General features: G+C 43.9%; 1 protein-coding gene across 1 annotated transcript in view; it reads left to right on the top strand.

The window, feature by feature from the left end:
- Window positions 1-831: 831 nt before the first annotated feature.
- The window catches only part of CTTNBP2NL (CTTNBP2 N-terminal like), a 45,745-nt gene continuing 26,598 nt past the window's right edge, over window positions 832-19,978 (top strand). The window contains exons 1-3 of the mRNA XM_037152504.2: window positions 832-911; window positions 13,190-13,312; window positions 16,423-16,530. Coding sequence (XP_037008399.2) covers window positions 16,432-16,530 — 99 coding nt within the window. The 5' untranslated portion in view covers window positions 832-911; window positions 13,190-13,312; window positions 16,423-16,431. The remainder of the gene's footprint in view (window positions 912-13,189; window positions 13,313-16,422; window positions 16,531-19,978) is intronic.

The raw sequence follows: 19,978 nt of genomic DNA, 5'->3' as shown, positions 1-19,978 counted from the left end.
ACCAGCAAGATCTGCCATTTCTGTGTTCACAAGAAGGGGCAGACACTCCTTGAATCCTTTACACTATTCTTTGTTCCAGCTTCAATGCAAACGCCATTGCCCACAGTTTAAGGTGGCCAAGGACACACACAAAAAGTCCCTGCATTGAGCAACCACAGCCTGGAAAACCTTGACACACAATTTGTAATTACTCATTCGCCTTCTACCTGTAAGGCAAGTCCATCTGGGTTTATGCTCATCCGGGTACTACCCGGAGCTCCCACGCCAGAGCATCCTCTCCCAAATGTAATGTGAAAAGAAAAGGAGGGCGGGCGTTTCCTGGTTTTTTCATCATTGCGCCCTTCCTTCTAGCAGCACAGCCACAAGCTCGTGCACGGGCGAAAAAAAAAAAAGCAAGAAAGACACGTTACCAGGTCTTCAACAACTAGTTCTAAACCAGACACCAAAGCACACTTCAAAAACGTTCATGTGGCCAAGCCATCGGTGCACCCGCCATTCCTAAACTTCCAGGACCAGGAGGGTAAAGGACGAAGCACTCGCCTGGGTCCTGCCCGGAAACCTCACAGAACGTGGAAAGTTGCAAAAGCCGGCCGGGAGAGGCACGAGCCCACCCACAACCTCTGGCCGGAGAAGGGAAACGCTTCCTCCCGGAAGTGACGCGACCTCAATCCCAGTTTGGCTCTCCCCAAACAAAAGGGATCTAGGGGCCCTGGGAGGAGCCGCAATGACTTTGGAGAAGCCCCGCCTCTAGAGGGCGAGGATTGGTGCCTTGTCTGGAGGGGCGAGGTGACGATTGGCTCTGGTGAATGCCATTGCCCCGCCTGGCGGTTGAGGGGCGGGCCCTCCGAGGGCTGTGGATGGGAGCGGGTGGCGGAGGCGGCTGGGAGAGAAGCCGGGCGCGCCGGGAAAAGGTAGGAACCGCTAGGGCTGGGGCTTAGCGGAGGTTGGGAGCCCGTGTTCCCGAGAGAAAAGCTAGGGTTGGACCCCTAGGATCCTCTCATTACCGTCGCGATTGCCACTCTCGCCCATCCCCGGAGGGGGCGGGGCCGTGTCTCCCACCTCCCGGTATTCCCCGAGGAGGCAGCTCCTCATCCTTCGAGGGTCCTCGCCGCCACTCATTGTCCGCGTCAATCCCAGCTCCGCAGAGGGGGCGCCCCTTCTGACATCCCTCATTTACAGCCCCTCTTCGCCCAGCGCCTCAACCGTGGGGGAGGGAGCACAGATCCCCATTCTCTAGGCTGCCGCCCCCACCCCCATTTTGTCCTCGCGGGAGGCCAGACATCCCTCCTACACCTGCCCCCTGTCGCTAAGGTGGCACCAGAGCTGGTTTCATCCGTAAGAAAAAAAATCAGTGTTTTCCAAAAAACAGGGCTGGGGCGAAGCAGAAATCAAAAACCCAGTGTAGCAGCCAGCTCCACGGATGGAGCGGCCTTCTTCCTTCACTTCAGCTCGTCCCATCCCCCATGCTGACCCTCGGCCTTCCTCCCGAAGACTCGCGGATCCTCTCCTGTCCTGTGGGGGTCGAAAGCTCACCTGCGGCGGGACTTTTTTAGACTCTGGAGGAAGAAGAAACAGTAACTCCCCATTCTCACGTTCCCTTTTGTACCTTCCCTCTACTCTGTTCCTTGAGGGAGATCCCAACTTCGAAGGGGTTTTCAGATGAGAGTGGTGTTTCATTTTTGCTTTCCATATTTCTTCCCTGAAAACTTGATGAAAAATCACCCATTCTATTTCACAGTGAGGCCGGCGTGTTGGATATCTGCAGAGTTGGCCTTGTGTGGGTAGGAGTGCAGTGTGTATTGTTCGACTGTCAGCGAATAGTAGCATGCTTTTCAACGAAACAGTACTGGCGAGTAAATTAAGAGCATTAGGTTAGGAACCAGTGTCTCCCCATCTACCTTGGTGTGGTGTTCAGGGAGACTGCAGTTAACCTTGAAGGTGTAGTTCTTTTGAAACAAAAGGCAGGAAGTGCTTGAAGAAAATTCAGGTCCTGTCGTCTAGGTTTATGATTAATCGGGTCCTGTGGCCTTTGGTTACTACTCTCAAAGCCCCTCTTCTTATGGTGGGTTTTTTTCCTCCCAGCGAAACTGATACATCAATTATATGTTATTGATTGGTTTTATAAGACCAGTATCACCTACCAAAATTTAGGGGCTGAAAAGTGAGAGCACGTTTTAAATCTCAGAGAGAAGGATAAGTAAAAGCGTAGTTAATTAACTCCAGCTATCTTCATGTGTGTGTGTGTGTGTGCTCATAAAGGCTTTTGTCAAGTTGACCTTCATTTCAGCAGGTGCAGAATAGTGATGATTTTGGCCTAGTGTTAATGCCATTGAATCCCAGTAATCATCTATTGGTTACTCCCATATCCATATCTTGCCATATTTTTAGCTTGTTTCTTTTCCTTCCAATCTATAGCCCTGTTCATTACGTATCTAGCTAAAGCTAACGGCAATGAGATGGGAGGACTTGGAATCACAGAAGGTGATTGGAATGGCCATCTTTTACCTTCCTGATTAAACTTTCTAAAGGTAGAGTTCCCGCAGGAGATTACTTCTGAATAGTTAGGTTCCAGGTTTTCAGAGCCACTCTCAATGCTCACAGATCGGTTTGCTGATTGTTTCCAGATCTCCAATAAAAAAAGCACAAAGAAGAAACTGTGTGGAGGGTCTGTTCAGCCCACGCAAAGTGTACTGCTCTGGGAGGGCGAGGCTCAAGCCCCCAGCAATAGCAGCAGAAAAAACTCAAAGCAGAACAGGAAATCCCAAAAAGATAGATCTTATTACATGAGCAGAGAACAGAAAATAAACTAAGGTAAAAGACTCAGGAAACCAAAGAAGTAGTGATTGCCAGGGCCTTAATGAGCAGAGAGGAAAAAGCAAATCATGCTCTTAGATTATTTGGCACCAGAAGCAAGACCAGTTTGATACACATTTGATCTTGGAAATGTTTCCTTTAACTTTTTTAACACCTGCTTGGTCATGGTAGATGGAGAAAAGCATTGTACGCAGATTTTTATGTATATATGTAATCTATTTTAATTACACATCTTTGAGTGCAGGTAGTATTTTTTTCATCTTCCTATCTTTCACAGTGTCTAGTATCTAGTTTGACTTAAATGAGTATTAAACTTAGTTCGAAGCTGTCACCTTAGGGTGATCTAGAAAGGTAATGTACTGTTAAGTTATGGCACATCTTGTTAGTATAAACAATCTACTTTTTCTCTTGATTTAACTTTATTTTCCGTATCTGATGTCTTCGGAAACTCCAGTATCTTAAGTGACTTTCAAATACTAAATTTCCTATCAGAAAATAGCTGGTGATTAAATATAGAATTTTGCTTTAATGAAATCTGAACCAGAAATTTAATGCAATCATTGCTAGTCCTTTTAGGATTTTATTTTCCTGAGAATCTGACCCCAGAGGAATGAAGTGAATTTAGGAGAGCCAACTAGTAACTGATTGCTGATTTTTATTTAAGAATGGTTCCTGAGTGTTTGGTTTCCACAGGTTACTGATCTACTTTGGGATTTTTTCAAAGTAGATTTTTAGTTGTGCTTTTCTGAACTAGCACTAAATATGTGAACTGGGGCAAACAGTATTGGTGCCTCAATGGAGTCCTCAGACCGATGGTGGGTGTCATGATGGGCCCAAGCTAACAGTGGATCTGTGTCCTGGCAGACCCTGGTTTGCAGAGCTACCAGTGAACTTGCAGAACAGGATTGGAATTCATGCCTTTTCTGAGTGGAGCAGAATGGTATTTCTAAGGGTCCCCATTGAAATGGTGTTTGGTGGCATGAGATAAGAAACACTGATTTCTTTCTAGAAGAAACTTGTCTAGCCTGTTGGTGATTAACTCTGGGGATGGCTTCTCAGCCTGTTTCTTTTTTTTTTTTTTTTCTCATTTTCTGAATGCTGGCTGCTAAGAACTAAAAACCTAGTTTTCCAAATTTCAGTTCAAAGCATTCCGTGAGAAAATGGCATTTATTGTGAGGCTATAGGATGCGGTAATTTACAGCACAGATTTTTAAGGCAAACTTGGGTTCAGATTGCAGCTCGGCACCTTTTTCACTGTGTGAGCCATGGTGAGACTTTTCTGTCGTCACCGTATCCCAGGTTCCTCAGCTGTGACATAGAGACTGGCACAGATCATAAAGCAAGTCACCCAGACTGTAGGAAGCACTCGATAAGTAATTGGTAGGTGTCGTCATTATTAGCATTGTGCATGCGTGTTAAAGAATTTAACATTAAATAAACATTCTAGCAATGGTGAAGAACTAGTGTCTGGTTTTAGGCGCTGGTTGGTTCTGTTTGAATTCTTCCATGGACAGCTAAGATTCCTAAGTAGAGGGAAACGAAGCTTGTAGATATGTCCTGATCTCAGACGTGATTCGAGCATTTCTAGATTATGTGTCTGTAGTATGGTGTGTTTCCTAATTTTGTCATGCAGATTTTCTCTTGAATTCTTTGGGGGGGGGGCGGGGCAAGGGATTTAACCATCTGATGTCTTCCCCGAATTGTCCTTGTTCTACTCCAGACTCTGCTGTCTGAAGTACCTCTGTCCTGAGTGTCACATGAACGGTTTTGTGGCTCCTGTCATAGGGCACCTTCTGTGAGGTTTAAGGGCTTTGCCGTGGTAATTCGGATTAAAAGCGATACTCGCCTTTTGAAGACAAGTCCCCCACTACACCCAAAGTAAGACGCAGTCATAGGAACAACCAAGACCAGTGAGAAGAGAGCCCAGCAGAGGAACTAATAGTGGAGGCGGGGAGGGGAGGCAAACAGGGCTGAATGCAGTTGGGGAGCGGATGGTTCCTCCCTGTCTGCCAGGTGTTTCTCAACCGGAGCTCAGGTGCAGAGCCAGAGCTTCCAGTCTGTGTCCTTTGCTACCAAAGGAATCCTTTCCGGCTTCAGGAGCCGCAGAGAGTATAATTCTTCATTGTTACTGGGTTGGCCAAAAAGTCAGTTTAGTTTTTTCCATGAAGTAAAAGACTCATTATTTTCATTCTCACCGGTAACTTTACTGATGGATATTTTGGGTATGTCTGCTATTTCCCACATGGTATAACATTGATTGTTCTCAGTTAATGTCTTGATGAGCTCACTACCAGCTTCAGTTGGTCCACCTGACCGTGGAGCTCCGTCCAGGAAGAAATTTCCGGCACAGATCTTGGCAAACCACTTTTGATACATTCGATCGGTCAGTCACAGAACCTTCTCCACGCTGTACAAATCTTTTTTTTTTGTTTTTTTAATTGCAGTTGTATTTTTACCTTTCTTGAAATTTTATAATTTCAAGAAAAGTAAAATATGCCAGAAAATGTTGCATATTTTCTTCCATCTTCAATAGTAAAATGGCTCCACAAAAATTCTCCTATTTTTGATAAGTTTTGTTTTAATGCATGCTGATATGACACCTGTCACAATACAGTCTAACAAAATTGTTTCAAGTGCAGGTACATGTCTAAACATTACTAGAGTCATCTTACAGGAAAAAACCAAACATACTTTTTGGCCAGCCCAATACTATTGTAACTGAGTTTAAAGACTGTAATTCTTAATTATTACAGAGTTCGATAGGAACCAGGAAAGAAGACAGAGCATGGGATGAGGGGGTTTACAGACAAAAAAGACTCCTGCCCCTGAACCTGGGAGCACCTGCTCGGATCCTCTGGGGAAAGCTGCTAGGCCAGGCTCAGCCAGGGAGGGGGTCGGGGCGTGGAAGGGAGAAGAAGCAGGGGTGAATTATTTTAACAAGAGGTAAGGACTACGAGTTACAAAGGAGAGAAAAAAGAGAATAATTGGCCTTTTAAGTTGTAGGAAAAGGAGAAGCACAACTGTTTCTTGGTGGGAAGGGGGCCTTCTTGCCTCCTGCTAAATGGTCCTTTTCGTTGCAGCAGGTCATAGAGGAGCAAGGACACAAGCAGTGTGGTTCTTAACTGGTTTAATGTTTTGGGACCCAAATACGACCCAGTCTGCTTCTGTGTATCAGCTGCTTCCTGTTGCTTTCTGTTTTGTGAAGACATAGAGGTTTTCTGAAAAGCTGCTGCCCCTAAAAGACTTCTCCATTTCTAAACCTTGAGCCTTCACCACACTGACGGACTTCGAACACATTCCTCTTAGGGTCCGAGTACTTCTCATCCGCACGTCTCACATCCCAGTCACCGTTTCCCTAAAACCAGTTCCTTCTCTAACATCCCTGTTTCTGTTCACGTCATCATCACTTCAGTCACCAGTCTGAAAACCCCAGCTGATCTGGGATAAGTCCCCCTCTTGCCTCCTTAAACGGAACCAGAACCGAGTTACTGTAGATTCTTTGTACGGTCTCTCTTAGGGGTCATGCCTTCTGCCCCCATCCTACTTCATGCAGTTTTGCCTCTAATGATCTATCCTGGGAGTTTTCTGCCGGCTGCCCCTTTTGCCTTCAGTGAGCTGCATGCTTCAAAGCCTTACTCTTCTTAAAACTGTGCTTTTATTAGGATGGTCACCTGATTAAACATGTTTAGTGCTGTGTCATTTCCTAAAAGATAAGGTCCCATTTTGATGGCTGTCATTCAAGGCACCGTGTGCTGTACCTTTCTCTCCAACCAGCCTTTTCTGAGTGTCCCTTTGAACCAGAGACAGCTGGGTGCCAAGTTTAACAAGGTGAATAGACAGAGTGTTTGTCTAGAAGAGGAGAGGCATGTGAGTTAGAAGACAGACACGTAAACAGATGAATTGATATAATAGAATGAGATAACTGCTCCTGGGTTATGAATATAGCTACATACTTATGCATTTAACATAATTAAAAATAGCTGTGCTAATTTTAGAAAACCCATTTCTCAGTCATTACAAGTTAAAATTGTGACTTGATTAAAAGCTGTAGAAATTCAGTGAAAGCAAAGACATGCTTTGCGCCTGCATGCTGGAGTTACACAAAGCTAGTGTAGGCAGAAGAATGCCTTTCATTTTCTCCAGCAGTGCGCTGATGCTGCTGGTCTGAACAAGGGTCGTGCGTGTGCCCAAGCTTGCTTTCCTAGGAACTGGCTGGCCTGTCTCTTTCTTAGAGCTGTCGAGTCAGAAAGGGTGAACTCTTTAGATTTCTAAATTCAACATGTGAATGGCAGAAAATGACAACTCATTGAAAAAGGAAAACTTCATTATCCTTGCAGACAAAACCAGGTATATTCTCTCCAGAGATGAGAAATGAGCAAACTGACCAGTCACTACTCATTTAAACCACTTAGAATCCTGTTAGTGTATTGTTGTCCCCATTTTATAGATAAAGAACTTAAACTCAGAGGTTGAATGGAGGGAGGAGTAACAAAGAGACTGAGCTAGGATGCAAAGCTAGGTCTGTCCGACTCTAAAGCCCGAGTACTTTCCACTGCAAGACTGCCTCCCGGGAGAATTACTGTCCCCAAAGAACCTTGGAGCAGACACAATCGCTTGGTCTGTTGTGGGTAATTTTCAACTGATACCAAATTGTTAAACCTTTTTGTAAACCTGATCTGGTTTAGAACACAAAATTAAAAGCACGACAGCGTCATCAGTTGGAAGTATTCCCGTTAGAGGTTTTGTGAAATCTTTTGCAGAACAGGGAGAGTCGAGGGGGGCTTGGCCGAGACACGGACACCATGACTGTCCGGGGTCCTCCATAGCATGCGCTGTTTCTTCTAGTTTGAAAGTTTCACGGGGTCCACAGTTTCATCCTACAGCAGCAGCCGAAGGGCTTTTATATATAGTCCAGGCTGCCTCTAAAATTGTGGCCCACGGATCAGTTGGAAATAAAATCAATCTACATGTTGTTGTTCTCTCCTTTTGGGATTTTACAAATCATCATGGCATTATGTCAGAAAAGCAAAAATGTGGGGGAATGACGGACAGATGGTGACATAAACAGACTTTCAGTGAAACCATGTTATAATTTCGTTTAAGCTAAAGAAAACCAACTGACAAATATACTTGAAATGGTTCAGATTTCTGGTAATTTTCTAATGTTAAAAGACGTATCTTTTTATTTTAATGAAAAATGTATTAACAAAAACTATTATTCATTTTCATTACCATACATTCCAGTAGCTTACCTAATGCAGTTCTTCTGGTTTGGTCTTGTCTCAGATGAGCATGCTTGAAAGGGTGTAAGCAGATATCCAGGTAGACAGACCTGTTCTTAATAGCGCTGTGCTGCATGTCCTCAGTTCGGGGGAGCAATGTTTGAATGTTTGTTTATGGGCATGAGGCCACCTCCTCCTTTTCTCCAGTATACATACAGATCCTGTTGGCAGTGTAAAGACAATGAGAGAAACATGTGCATTCACAGTGAGAGAAAGAGACAGACATTCACACGCACACATGGAGATACACAAGAGACGCAGGAGTCTTAGAACAAGCTAAACAAAACAGAAACCTGATACCATCTCGGTGTCCCAGAAAGTGGGTTAGACTGGATCTTTAAAAGACATGAATGCTAGACCTAGTTTTACTATCTAACTGTAATCTTTAGAAAATTAATTTAACCCTGGCCTCAGTTTTCACCTATAAAATGTGAGTGCTGAATTAGATTTTTCTGAGGTCCCTTCCAGCTTTGGTGAATCACATGTGAGCTGAGGTTTTTCCACCACATGGTTCCTAAAGATGATAGAACAAGCAGATCGAATGTGAACTGTGGTCACCAAGGCACAGGGGGCAGTAGGAAGCCTCTGAAATCAAATTCCTAGGCCCAAATCCAGATGTGAAACTCTGAGCAAGTCATTTAGCCTCTGTGCTAAAGAAGAATTCCTTGGAGGGTTATAGCATCCACCACCTAAGCTGGCTGTGAGGACTGAATTATTAGTACATGTCAAGTACTTAGAACACTGCCTGGGACACATGAGGGTCTGTTTAGCTCCAATGTGTATCCTTTTCATTGTCAGTGTCACTGCTTGAACTCTTGGAGCACTGTGCTATGAAACTGAGGTGGTGATGATTAATGTTGGTAAGCTCAAGTATATCATTATTAACTTCTATACCGAGCATAAATCCAGAAAATCTGGTATCCTGGCATCTGCTTTGATGAGCACAGTACCATGTCTCTGAATAAACTACTGAAAGTACGGGTCCAGCAGAAGTAACGCCTGCCAGAGTGTGGTTGCTAGGGCGGTAATGTGCATGAAACAATAATTTATGGTTTTAATTTGAACATTTCACCTACAGTGTCACATGGTAGGCTGGAGTGTGATAGTGTTATGTTACAGAATTAATTACATGCTTATGACTTTGTAATAAAAGATTTTGTAATAAGGAAGGGGCGTTATTTGTGCTGGACTCTGTATTTTAAATGTTGACCTTAAAGAGTGTATTGACAACTTTAGATAAACAAGTATCTCGACCCCTTAACACTGTCCTGATTTCTTTGTGAGTGCTCTGTTGATATTATATTTCAGGGTCCTGAAATTGACAACCTCTCAAACTTCCAAAGCCATTCTGTTTTGTAAAATGCTATCTACAGGGTGGCAGGAAAAAGCAGACTGATAAGACAGAGCAAGGCATTCTGAGAAATGTGTTATGGCACTCGTGGGAAGGGGAAGGCGTGGGCATAGTTGCTCTAGTGTCTTTAAAAGCTGTAAGTGGTTAGCACATTGTATTGGTTTGCTAGGGCTGCCATTACAGAGCACAGCGCCACAGACCCGGTGGCTTAAACAGCAGAAATTAATCATCTCTCAGCGCTGGAGGCTAGAAGTCCAGGATCTGTCGGCAGACTGGGTTCGTGTGAGGTCTCGCTCTCTGGCGTGTAGAGTTGCGTTCTCCCTGTGTCTTCACGTGGTCTTTCCTGTCCTGTGCTTGCATTCAGATTTGCCCTTTGATCAAAGACTCCTTTGAGATTAGGACCCACCCCAACAGCCTCACTTTAACTTAACCACCTCTTTAAAGACCCTGGTTCCCCATGCAGTCACAGTCTGGGGTCCCGGAGATCAGGACTGCAACACAGGAGTTTGGTGGGGCGGGGGAGGATACGTTCAGCCCACAACATGCTATCACACAGACACATAAAGATCCAAATAGTCCAGGAATATTTTTACCTTCAATTAAGAGAACATTGATTTGATGTTTGTAGTAAAAGCTTACATTGCTCAGTATTGTAGAATTCAGTAGAATGAGGTTCGCTTGTATATGGTGGTTTTAGAACCTTTGTAACTAATAATAGCAAAAACAGCTCCCTTTAGTAAATGTGTAAAAAAAATGGCTTTCTTCATCAGAAAATTATTTTCTAGCAGCACTTGGACACATTTTTCTTCCCTACCCTAACCCTAAAATGCCAGAGCGGAATGAGAGGCACAGTTTAGACCGTTGTCACTCTTTACCCCCAAATGGATAAGCAGCCCTTCTGGAAAACCGGAAGCGCCAGACGGTGGGGAAACTTCTATCTTCTGAGAAAGTCAAGGGAACGTGTCAACACCTCCCACCCCCAGATGGGAGGTTGCTGTGCATCCATCTTTTAAATAGCATTGCTTTTTGTCCGTATTAAGTATTTATAAATGTGACACATGTGTTTTGTTTTTTTTTAATTTCACATACAGGGTCCAGCAGGAGTAAGGCCTGCTTGAGTGTTGTTGGTAGGGTAATAATAGGGGTTAATAACTTACAGTTTTAATTTGGACATTTCACCTAAAATGTCACATGGTGTGCTTGAGTGTGATATTGTTATGTTACAGAACTACCTGCGTAGGATTTTGGGATAAAAGAGTGTGTAGTAAGAAAGGGACGCTGTCTGTGCCGGACCCGTGCCCTGGGTTTCTGAGGAAGCAGTGTCTAGTGGAAAGCGGTCACACTGGTTCCTGTGTTAGTGTTGGCTCTTTGGTTTGTAAGAATTCTCTGGCCTCCTACATTTTGGCTTTGCGTCTGTGTATGTGAAAGAGTCTTTACATAATTGGAGCAAATTTGCTTTGTATCTTTGCTCATATCTTATCACCGATGCTAAAAGCTTTCTGAATGGCTTGAATCTCAATCACTTGTAGGTCAAGTATAAATTCCTTACTTATGATGTCTGAGTATATTAAGAAGCGATTTTTATCCAGTTTTGTAAGCATGATCTGTATAAAACAACTGATTTGTTTTTGTACTAGCCAAGTTGATTTAATGTGTGTATGTGCAGATTTTTTTAGGTGTTTTATTTCAGGAAATATCTAAGCATGTTGAAAAATGATATTTTCCCTCTTTCATGTCCCGTGTCGCCCTCCACTTAGGAAGTTTCACATGAAGACACACACACACCCAGGTACTGGGTAGACAAACATCGCACTTGTACTCCACCCTGCCCCGCCCTCTGTTTACATGGTTATGGAAGCTGTTTGGGGTGTTTCTTTTTCTGCTTCCGAAACTCATTGTGGTAAGAAGGCAACAAAGCCTGCTGTCCCGTAGAATTAATTCAGAGTTCCAGAGCCAAAGCTGGGACGTACTCAAGAAGGAAAAGGCACAACCAGAACCAGAATGAGTGGGGCCTGGGTGCTCTCCAGGGAAGGGACAAGGTCAGAAGTTAATGAACAGAGCCCAGGCGCAACAACGGACTCCCATGGCAGTGCCTGCGCTGCTGTGTAGAGGTCCCTGGAGGGCTGCCGGGAGGCTTTCTCGACACCCACGACTCGTGGCTGTGGGCACAAGGAAGCGGGTGTAGAAGAGACTCAGCTCTCCAGGCTGCTGGCTCTGACTCAGGGAGCAGCGTGAGCACAGGCCGGATGGTGTGCGGGGCAAGCCCATGTCTGAAATTGACCGGTAACTTCAAAATAAGTTTCATACTTAGCCCATAAAGAGGCTAATTTTCTGAGTATTAAACATATATATAACTTTGTCTTTTTTATCATATATATGTGTGTGTGTATATATGTATGTATTTATGTATATACACGCACATATATATGTGAATTTTTTCATTGGGAAAACTATGGCGCCTAATTTAGCTACGGCTAGCTGCGTCCCATCCCAGTGTATAACACTGTACCCAGACAGCTTGTCCACAAGTTCAGATTTATAGACCGGCATTCCTCAGACAGAAATATCTGTGTCTCAGCTCTCAGGAAAGGGAAAGTTGGGTCTCAGATTCTAACGGGGAATGAGCTGAGCATCTGGTCGAAATGATCTTGTCTTTCAGAGCTGCTTAATGGATGATGACAGTGACAAGTAACAGCTCATTGAGAAAATGAGCAGAGTGCGAGTCTGCAGGCTGCAGTGTAGCACGCCAGAAATCTGGCGGTCGTGTTTCTGACGATAACCGAGAAGTCAGAAATGGGCTTTTTCTGAAGATCCTGGGCCACGGAATTTATGTATCGGGCAGAAGTTTGGGGCGGGGCTTACTCAGTGGGTTTGCCTGCACACTGGCTCTGTGCTCTTGTTACCGCACGATAGACTCTCGCTCCCTCCTCGGTGGGGAGACTCGTCAGTAGGTCAATGACTGATTCCTGGTTGGAAGACATGAGCCCCTTTGACACTGTCCCTATGTGACAGTCAGGTTTCAGCAACTCAGAGAGGCTTTCAGGCCTTGTAAAAATACAAGACAAAAAATCATGTTTCATCAAATTAAATTTAAAACCTATCTCTCTCTTTTTTTTTAAGTCTGCTGGGTCCAGTACACTGTCAGGACAACATTTAAAATGCTTTGTATATAATTCAACATTTAATATTTGAAAATAAATGGGAAAAAGTAGAACCTTGGGATGAATAATCAGCCTTATAGACAAAATCAAGACGGTGGCAGGCGGGTTCATCAGTTTACTGATTGGCAGGAGGTGAGGGGAGGAGAACCTTCCTCACACGACTGGGCACTTGGAACAGGTCGGTTATGCTTAGGTTATTTTTCTGAGTCCATTATGTGTAAGTCAGGAGGGCGAAAGCAGATGGGCTTCCATCAGTTCGGGGAGAGAACGTCAGCCTCTGCTAGAGGCTAGTCCTTCTCAGGACTAACCTCACAGGTTAGTCCTTGAAATGACATCTTAAAGTGAAGAAGGGATCGGGTGCCCTCACCCTCCCTAACTAGAATCGCAGAGGGGAGTCGAATCCCTGGTGTCTTCGCTGTGTCACTCAGCGTCACCTGGAAGAAGTGGCACTTCCCCCTGTGTTTTTTCAGTCAGCCTACAGCTGTCAGGCCACCTCCTCATAATGACAGTTGACATTCATGGGACATAGAAACTGTTCATAGTGTGGGCACATAGGCAATAAATTTTTTATTATCTTGCAGTGTTGGACGCTTTTCACCATGTTGACAGCACCTTAAGTACATTTGTCAATTTCCCCAAGTTTTAACTGAAGAAAACGGTGAGAGTTTATATTTGAGGACTAAGGTGTGACCGCCAATTATCAGGTCAGTATCACCCCCTTCTCTCCCCACTCCATCCATCCCCAGCGGTCTGTTGCAATGTCTTGTGTATGGAGATTATATTCAACTGTAGGAAAAAAGCAAAGAACTGCTAAATTTTAATGTTTATACAGAAAGGTTACCGGACTCTGCAGAAAGAGGGCTGTTGGTGTTTGGATCGTTACACAGCTGTGGCCTTTCACCCCCTCCTGTGTCACATTTGTGCTGGTTTCACTTCATGCAGACACCAAGCTGAATGGTTGGTACACATGTGAAGAATGGTCCAGGTGCTAAAATTTGTGTGCAGACGTGATTTACAGATGTAGGGATATCAAGAATATTGTTCTCTATGCCATTGACCAAGAATAGACTTTTCCTGCCTAGGCCAGACTGCTTTATAATTAAAGTGACGCTAAAGGTTGTTTCACTTTTATCCTTTTGTAAGGAGATGTATTCATCACAGTAGATGGAAAACTTGGTTTAGGTACAGTCTCTTTTAGTTCTTTCTATACAAGGGTGGGCAAATACAGTTTACAGTTAGGAGAATGTGAGACAGTTTATTATTATTATTGCAGTATTTACTTGTATTAAACCTGTTTATCTCTTATTTAATCGAATTCTCTAACAAATCATTCTTGATTTTCACCCATAAGAAGCTTAGAATGGCATCAAGAAGGACTTTAGAGATTATCTAGTCTAATTTTTTTTGTTTTTCACTCCATAAATTTTTTTTTTAGTTTAATTGGTGTGTCAAGTACAGTTTTCTGCCTTTTACTCCCATCCCAGTCCTCCCCACTTCCCTCTCCTTTCCACCCTCCATAAATGTTTTTCTTTACATGATTTTACTCAGGCTGGTCTGTCTGATTCTCCCAGTGAGGAGCCAGTGCCAGAGCAACTGGGTCATCCCTTCCCCTCCAGGCCACGCAGCTGGCGGGGCGGAGCGGGGTCGCAGGGTCTGCACGCCTCGCTGTGGTCATGTCCTGCCCACGTCCCACTGCCTCTAGAAGCCAGTTTTGGATCGCTCCGTGAGAGTGTTGACGGGCCGTGAGGGTACTGAAGGAAAAGTAATGTGCGGAGACACTTTCAGTTGTAACTCTGTGTCCCGGTCCCTGTTTGGTGCCTGTGCACCCAGGTGACTTCAGTGCAGTTGGTGTTTGTGGGGTCCCCTTAGCAGTGTCCGTTGGCCTGTTTGACACTGAGGAAGGGAATAATCCCATTATTCCAGATCTGGAATAAAATGATCAGGTGTGTCCTCTGCCTTATCTCTCCGAGAGAGATAAAAATGTGAAACCATCGGGTGCATTCAGGGAGGGTTCCATCTGATAAAGCAGGTGACTCAGCGGGCAGACCCTTCACTCCGAATGTTATCACCCTCTTCTGGTTTTCTTTTTTAAATGAAGGGCAGCTGAAGTTATTTTTGAGGTCATTGGTCTTGCCTGCCCCCAATTTTGGTAATACTTTTCTTTGACTTCCTTTGGAGGATAGTAGTTACTAACAAGCCACTGCAGCTTGTGTCAGGAACTTGGCGGTGTTTTACATTTATCATATTAAGGCAGTTTCGACACTAACTGTATGAGCTAGAGATCATCACCCCCCTTTCATAGGTAAGAGCAGTGTAACTGGGAAACTGGCCTCGCACAACCAGGAAGGTGCGGTCCTGGCTTCTCTCTGCAAAGCCACGGGCTGTGCCCAGCATTCCAGCTTCCGTCAAGTTAAGCTTTAGTGGGTTTGTTGTTGGTTGGTTTTTTGTTCTTATGTTAAAAATCACTGCTCTGGGATAGCTCCCTCATATTGACGTAAGAATCACTTCCTAGTCTTAGAACTCACTAGTTAGAAAGTTAGCGTTTTAAAGCTCAAGTTACGTCGAACGCATTTTACCATGTTGCAAATGATTCGTACAGCACATCCCGGGACATAGTCTAACAACACAGCAAAGTGTGAGTTTTCTCCATGTTTTCCTTCACCTGAAGGCAGGAGCTCTGGAGGGAAGCAGTGAGTCTTTGCGTGCCTCCTAAAGTCGGTGTGCTCGTAAGAGTCCAGGGTGTGTGATCAGGGGGCCCTGGTGTGATTTCTGTCCACTCTACAGAAAATTATATGAGATCAGTGATTCGGAAGTAAGAAGTAGGAGAGGGAAATGAGTACTTGCTCTGCTTTGGAAGTTATAAAATGTATTTTACCATAAATGCTGGCCAGAAGACCCTAAAATAGCCTTCTGATTTGTATCTACGTGTGGTGTGTGAGAAGTTAATCTTGTGGAAAAGATATGAGCTTGTGCCATTTAACATATTTCAAAAGGAGCATGGCTTTATACAAATGTGAACTTAAGTGAGATGCATTTAGTAGCCTGGCCAATTAAGATGTTTAAAACAATATATTTTAAAGGGGTTATTTAAAATTTTTTAAATTAGAATGATTTTTTTATTTATTTATTTTTAGAGAGAGGGGAAGGGAATAAGAGTGGGAGAGAAACATCAATGTGTGGTTGTCTCATTTATGTCCCCTACTGGGGACCTGGCCTGCAACCCAGGCATGTGCCCTGACTGGGAATTGAACCAGTGACCCTTTGCTTCACAGGCCCGTACTCAATCCACTGAGCCACACCAGCCAGGGCTGTAAAATTATTTTTTCATATGGTTGCATCTAAGTCTTATTTTGCTACATGAAATATAAATATTGTGATAGATGTCTCTGTTAAAGTAGACGATTTAAAAGAAAAATTTTTCCCATACTCCTACTGACCATTATCTTTGCTCAAATTCCATTTCAACCAATTTCAAAGGGACACCAGTTTTCAAGTCTGGTTACCTAAAGGTAGGAAATCTGTCTATGGTATAACAATTTTTGGTGGAATACTATTCATTGTAACACAATTTCTAGTGGGAAAAAAAAAACTAGTGACTAAGTCATTCTGAAACCTGGGATGTTTATAAATATGCCTGAAGGAAAAAATGATAAAAATTGATTTTTGTGAGTGGCAATGAAATCAATAAAGGGAATTTTATTTTCTCAGAGCATTTTGTACCATAATTGTTGCTGTTGTGTGTCTCTTATTTTTCTTTAATAATATCAAATTAACTCTACCTTTGGAGATGGTGTGATTTTTGTCTCTATTTTAGGCTTTCAGGATGAATCTGGAAACACTCAGCAAGCCAGAGCTCCTAACACTCTTCAGTATTCTTGAAGGAGAGCTTGAGGCCAGGGACCTTGTTATAGAGGCTTTAAAGGTATGTCATCATATGTTTTGAGAGTTGTTTCATTGGTTGTAATTTATTTAACCAGAGTATTTCTATAGCCCTGTTGTAGTTAGAGGCCTGGGTATACTCATTGTGACTTAGAGTGGCAGCCACCTATGGGGTGTGATTTTAGGGACACTGAAGCCTTTCTTGTCCCCGAAATAGTTCCTTTAGTCTCTGGACCTTGAACTTCATTCTTTAGCTCAGTGACCTTCACTGTGTTTGAATGCCATTCTCTTGATAGCTTGATGTGGCCCGCTTCCTAGAGGTATATACGCCCATAAAGCCCAGTTCGGGATGTGATATCTGCGAGATCAGGGACCCCATGAAGACCACTCATGGATTTGCTAGGCCGCAGAATAAGAATTCTACTGTTGTTTCGGTATTTGGTGCCCTTTAAAATATAAGGGGGTGGGCCATTAACTGTACATTTTACCCGATGTGGCTGTAAGCCTCAAACTGCTCGGAAAGACAGTCTAATTTTTTTTTTAAATACAAGGTTGGGAGGTGCGCAGGAGGACAGCTCCTTCCCAGTGTCATAAACTTGTACACCTAGGTAAGGATGTTACCTGTCTGTCGCGAGATAAGGTCTGGGGACCTTAACGGGTGTCTGTGAGTAGTAGGAAGAGGACTCCCCCAAAAGGAGAGGGGACGGCCAACAAAGATGAGACTTGAGCGTGCCGAAGGAAGCAGAGTCCCCTGCCGAGTGTTACTACTGAGTCTGAGTGTCGAAGAAGTTTTTATGGTTTAAAATTATAGTTAAAGGTTACATTGATGTGCATCCTAAAGCTCATTAGGTTTATGAAGTGCTTTACTGCATTTTCCCAAAATTACCCTAGCTCTTTATATTAAATAGCATGTTAATATGGCATGTGTGTTTATACGAAGCTCCTTGTTGAAGGTTTTTTATAACAAGGTAACTTTCTCTTTGCCTCTTCAGGAGGCTTAGAGAAGGGGTGACTTCCTGAGTGACCAGCTGGGGGCGGGGGAGGGCCTTCCTGCGGAAAGCTGGGTCTCTTCCCCCGCTGGCCTTCGCTCCCTTCCTGCTCTGAGATAGAGTGACCGGGTCCCTCTACTCGTGTCTGCGTAGTCTTTTCCTGGATTACTCTGAAATTACAATTGTGATAAAAATATCTAAACCTATTATTTCTGTGTGCTCTTAAAGTTAAAGTGACCTTGATTTATGTTACTTAATAAGACTGACTGGAAAAGACGCATTTCTGTCTAATGAAATGTGCTTCGGGGTAACTTTTCACTGAAAACTGTGGCTTGTTTGTGTTCCCTTGCAGCTTTGTGATGTGTGAAAGTCATTTCCAGTGGTTTTGTTTCTCCAGAGTGCATGAGGCAGTGCCCTTGTGACATGGGGGCACTGTCTGTCTTACTGTCCTTTCCCTACTTGCTTCGGTCTTGTGACAACCCTGTGGTTTTTGGACAAAAATCGTATGTTTATGCCTTTGACACATGCGCAGTCACATAGTGACTACCTGAGGTTCTTTGCCTGAGTCTGCCTGTCTGCCACTGAGCATAAATGTGTGGCCTCAGTCAAGCCAGTCCCTCTGTCTGGAGCAGAGCTTCCTTGTCTGCAGCACGAATAAATGGTTAACAACTAGTGTCGATGTGCAGCGTCACAGTTTTCACGGCGCTGCAAGTGCTCTCGTGGTGTCGGGTTCATGTCTGTTTCCCCTTTCTGTGTTCAGTCAGCCCATGTCCTGTTCCCCAAATCTAGGGAAGAGTCCAAGGTTGTCTTCATTTGAACGCCTGTCTCAGATGCCCTCAGCGATGCCTCATTTTTTAATGACTCCTCTGCCAACATCTGCTACTAATATTATAGGTCACTCTGGTCGGTGACGCATTTCTGTCACATCCACCTACACTTCCCCTCTGGCACCAGTGGCAATTCTCTTCCTTTCCCCAAGCACTCCATTCTCTTTCTCTGAACCCCGTCCTGCCATCACCAGCAGCCCTGACCTGCCGAAATGCAGGACACCCTCCTGTTTCTCATGCCGTGTTTGTCCGATCAGTGAAGAGAAGAAAGAGGAGGGGGAAGTTCGAGCTGGTTCCTGACCCTTGTTCCCGGTGCATGTTGTTTTTCCCACTTCCTTCCCCCGGGTCTCTGCAACTCCTAGGAGGAGTCTTCAGCTCAGAACTGGCCGGGTTTCACTCTGCGTAGGCAGAACCCGGAGGAAATTTGTTCATGGTGCCCCCTCGTAAAACTCAGAAAGCAATTTCCAGGAGGAGCAGTAATGCAAATAGCAATCAGAGTTTATGAAACTACGGCAGTGCAGCGGTGTGCCTTAGACTCGCCTGCGGCTCTGCTGCCGTGTGTCCTGGGGCCCCAGGGAGCAGGACCCCAGTGGTAGCACTGCAGACTGGCACAGAAACCTGCCTCGGCCCCTTCATAGCTAGGGAGGGGGTTAGGGGTGGCTGCCTTCAGTGGAAAAAATCAAAGGGAGACCTTGTTTTCTCTTTGCTTTTCAGCCTTAGAAAGCTACAAATCTACAAAGCTTCATGTGTCTTTTTTTAATCTTCATATCCACAGCATTCAGCATAGCACATAGTATATAGATGCTCAATAAATATTTGTTGAACAGAGGAAATGATTTTGCCATTGTGGCATATTGCTTTAAAAGATTGCCATAATATTTCAAAGTGAATGTTGTAAATTACTAAATTTTACAGTCTGCTCTTACGTATGCTGTAACGCACTGCCTTCTGGTTTTAATGTTAACAGATGCTTAGGTGCTTGGTGCACGTGTTTTCCTCAAATATATTTTTTCTGCAGGAATCCAATTTTAGTTACTTTAGGCAGCCTCTGACAAGTTGAAAGAGCAGCTTGAGAAGCAAGAGCTATAATTAAGGGAGCATTTTGATATAAGATACCATTCAGAATCAGGCACAAGTGTTGTATTTAGTCTGTGCAAACAGCCCAGAGGTAATAAAGTTATCTTCTGAGGCTTAAGCTGGGTGCAGTTTCAGTGAAATGAATAGCCTCACCAGAAGTGATGTATCTTTAAACAGTCTATTGTTAGATAAAATAAATAGCAGCTGGGGTCCAAACTGTTTCCGTCCTTTAAAAAAAAACCAGCAACTGCTGTAACAGGGTTTCAAAAATTAAAACGAAACCTCATTTTATTTGTGAAGTCGTTTTTGGGTTGTTTTGTTTTTGTTTGGATTGTGTAATATGTCGGGATTCACTGCATTAGTTCCATAGCTCTTGCTTGACAGCCACCACCTGATCAGCTTCCTGGGCTAATAGAGCAGCTTACTGCTTCTCTGCCTCTTAGTGTTCTTTCTTAATTCATGCTCAGTGGGCCGGAAGGGTTTTGGTCTGTGTTCTAAATAGCTGGGATTGATTTGTTCTTTCTGTTTAAGTAAAAATAAATAAATAAAAAGCTTATCTTTTTTTGTCTTCTTACCTCCAAAATAGATTTTTTTTTCT

Source organism: Artibeus jamaicensis, unplaced genomic scaffold (assembly GCF_021234435.1).
Source record: "Artibeus jamaicensis isolate MK-2021 breed Jamaican fruit bat unplaced genomic scaffold, CSHL_Jam_final scaffold_1689, whole genome shotgun sequence".
In the NCBI taxonomy this organism is placed as follows: Eukaryota; Metazoa; Chordata; class Mammalia; order Chiroptera; family Phyllostomidae; genus Artibeus; species Artibeus jamaicensis.
Note: the sequence above shows the minus strand (reverse complement) of the source record. Positions and strands in the feature narration are given on the sequence as shown.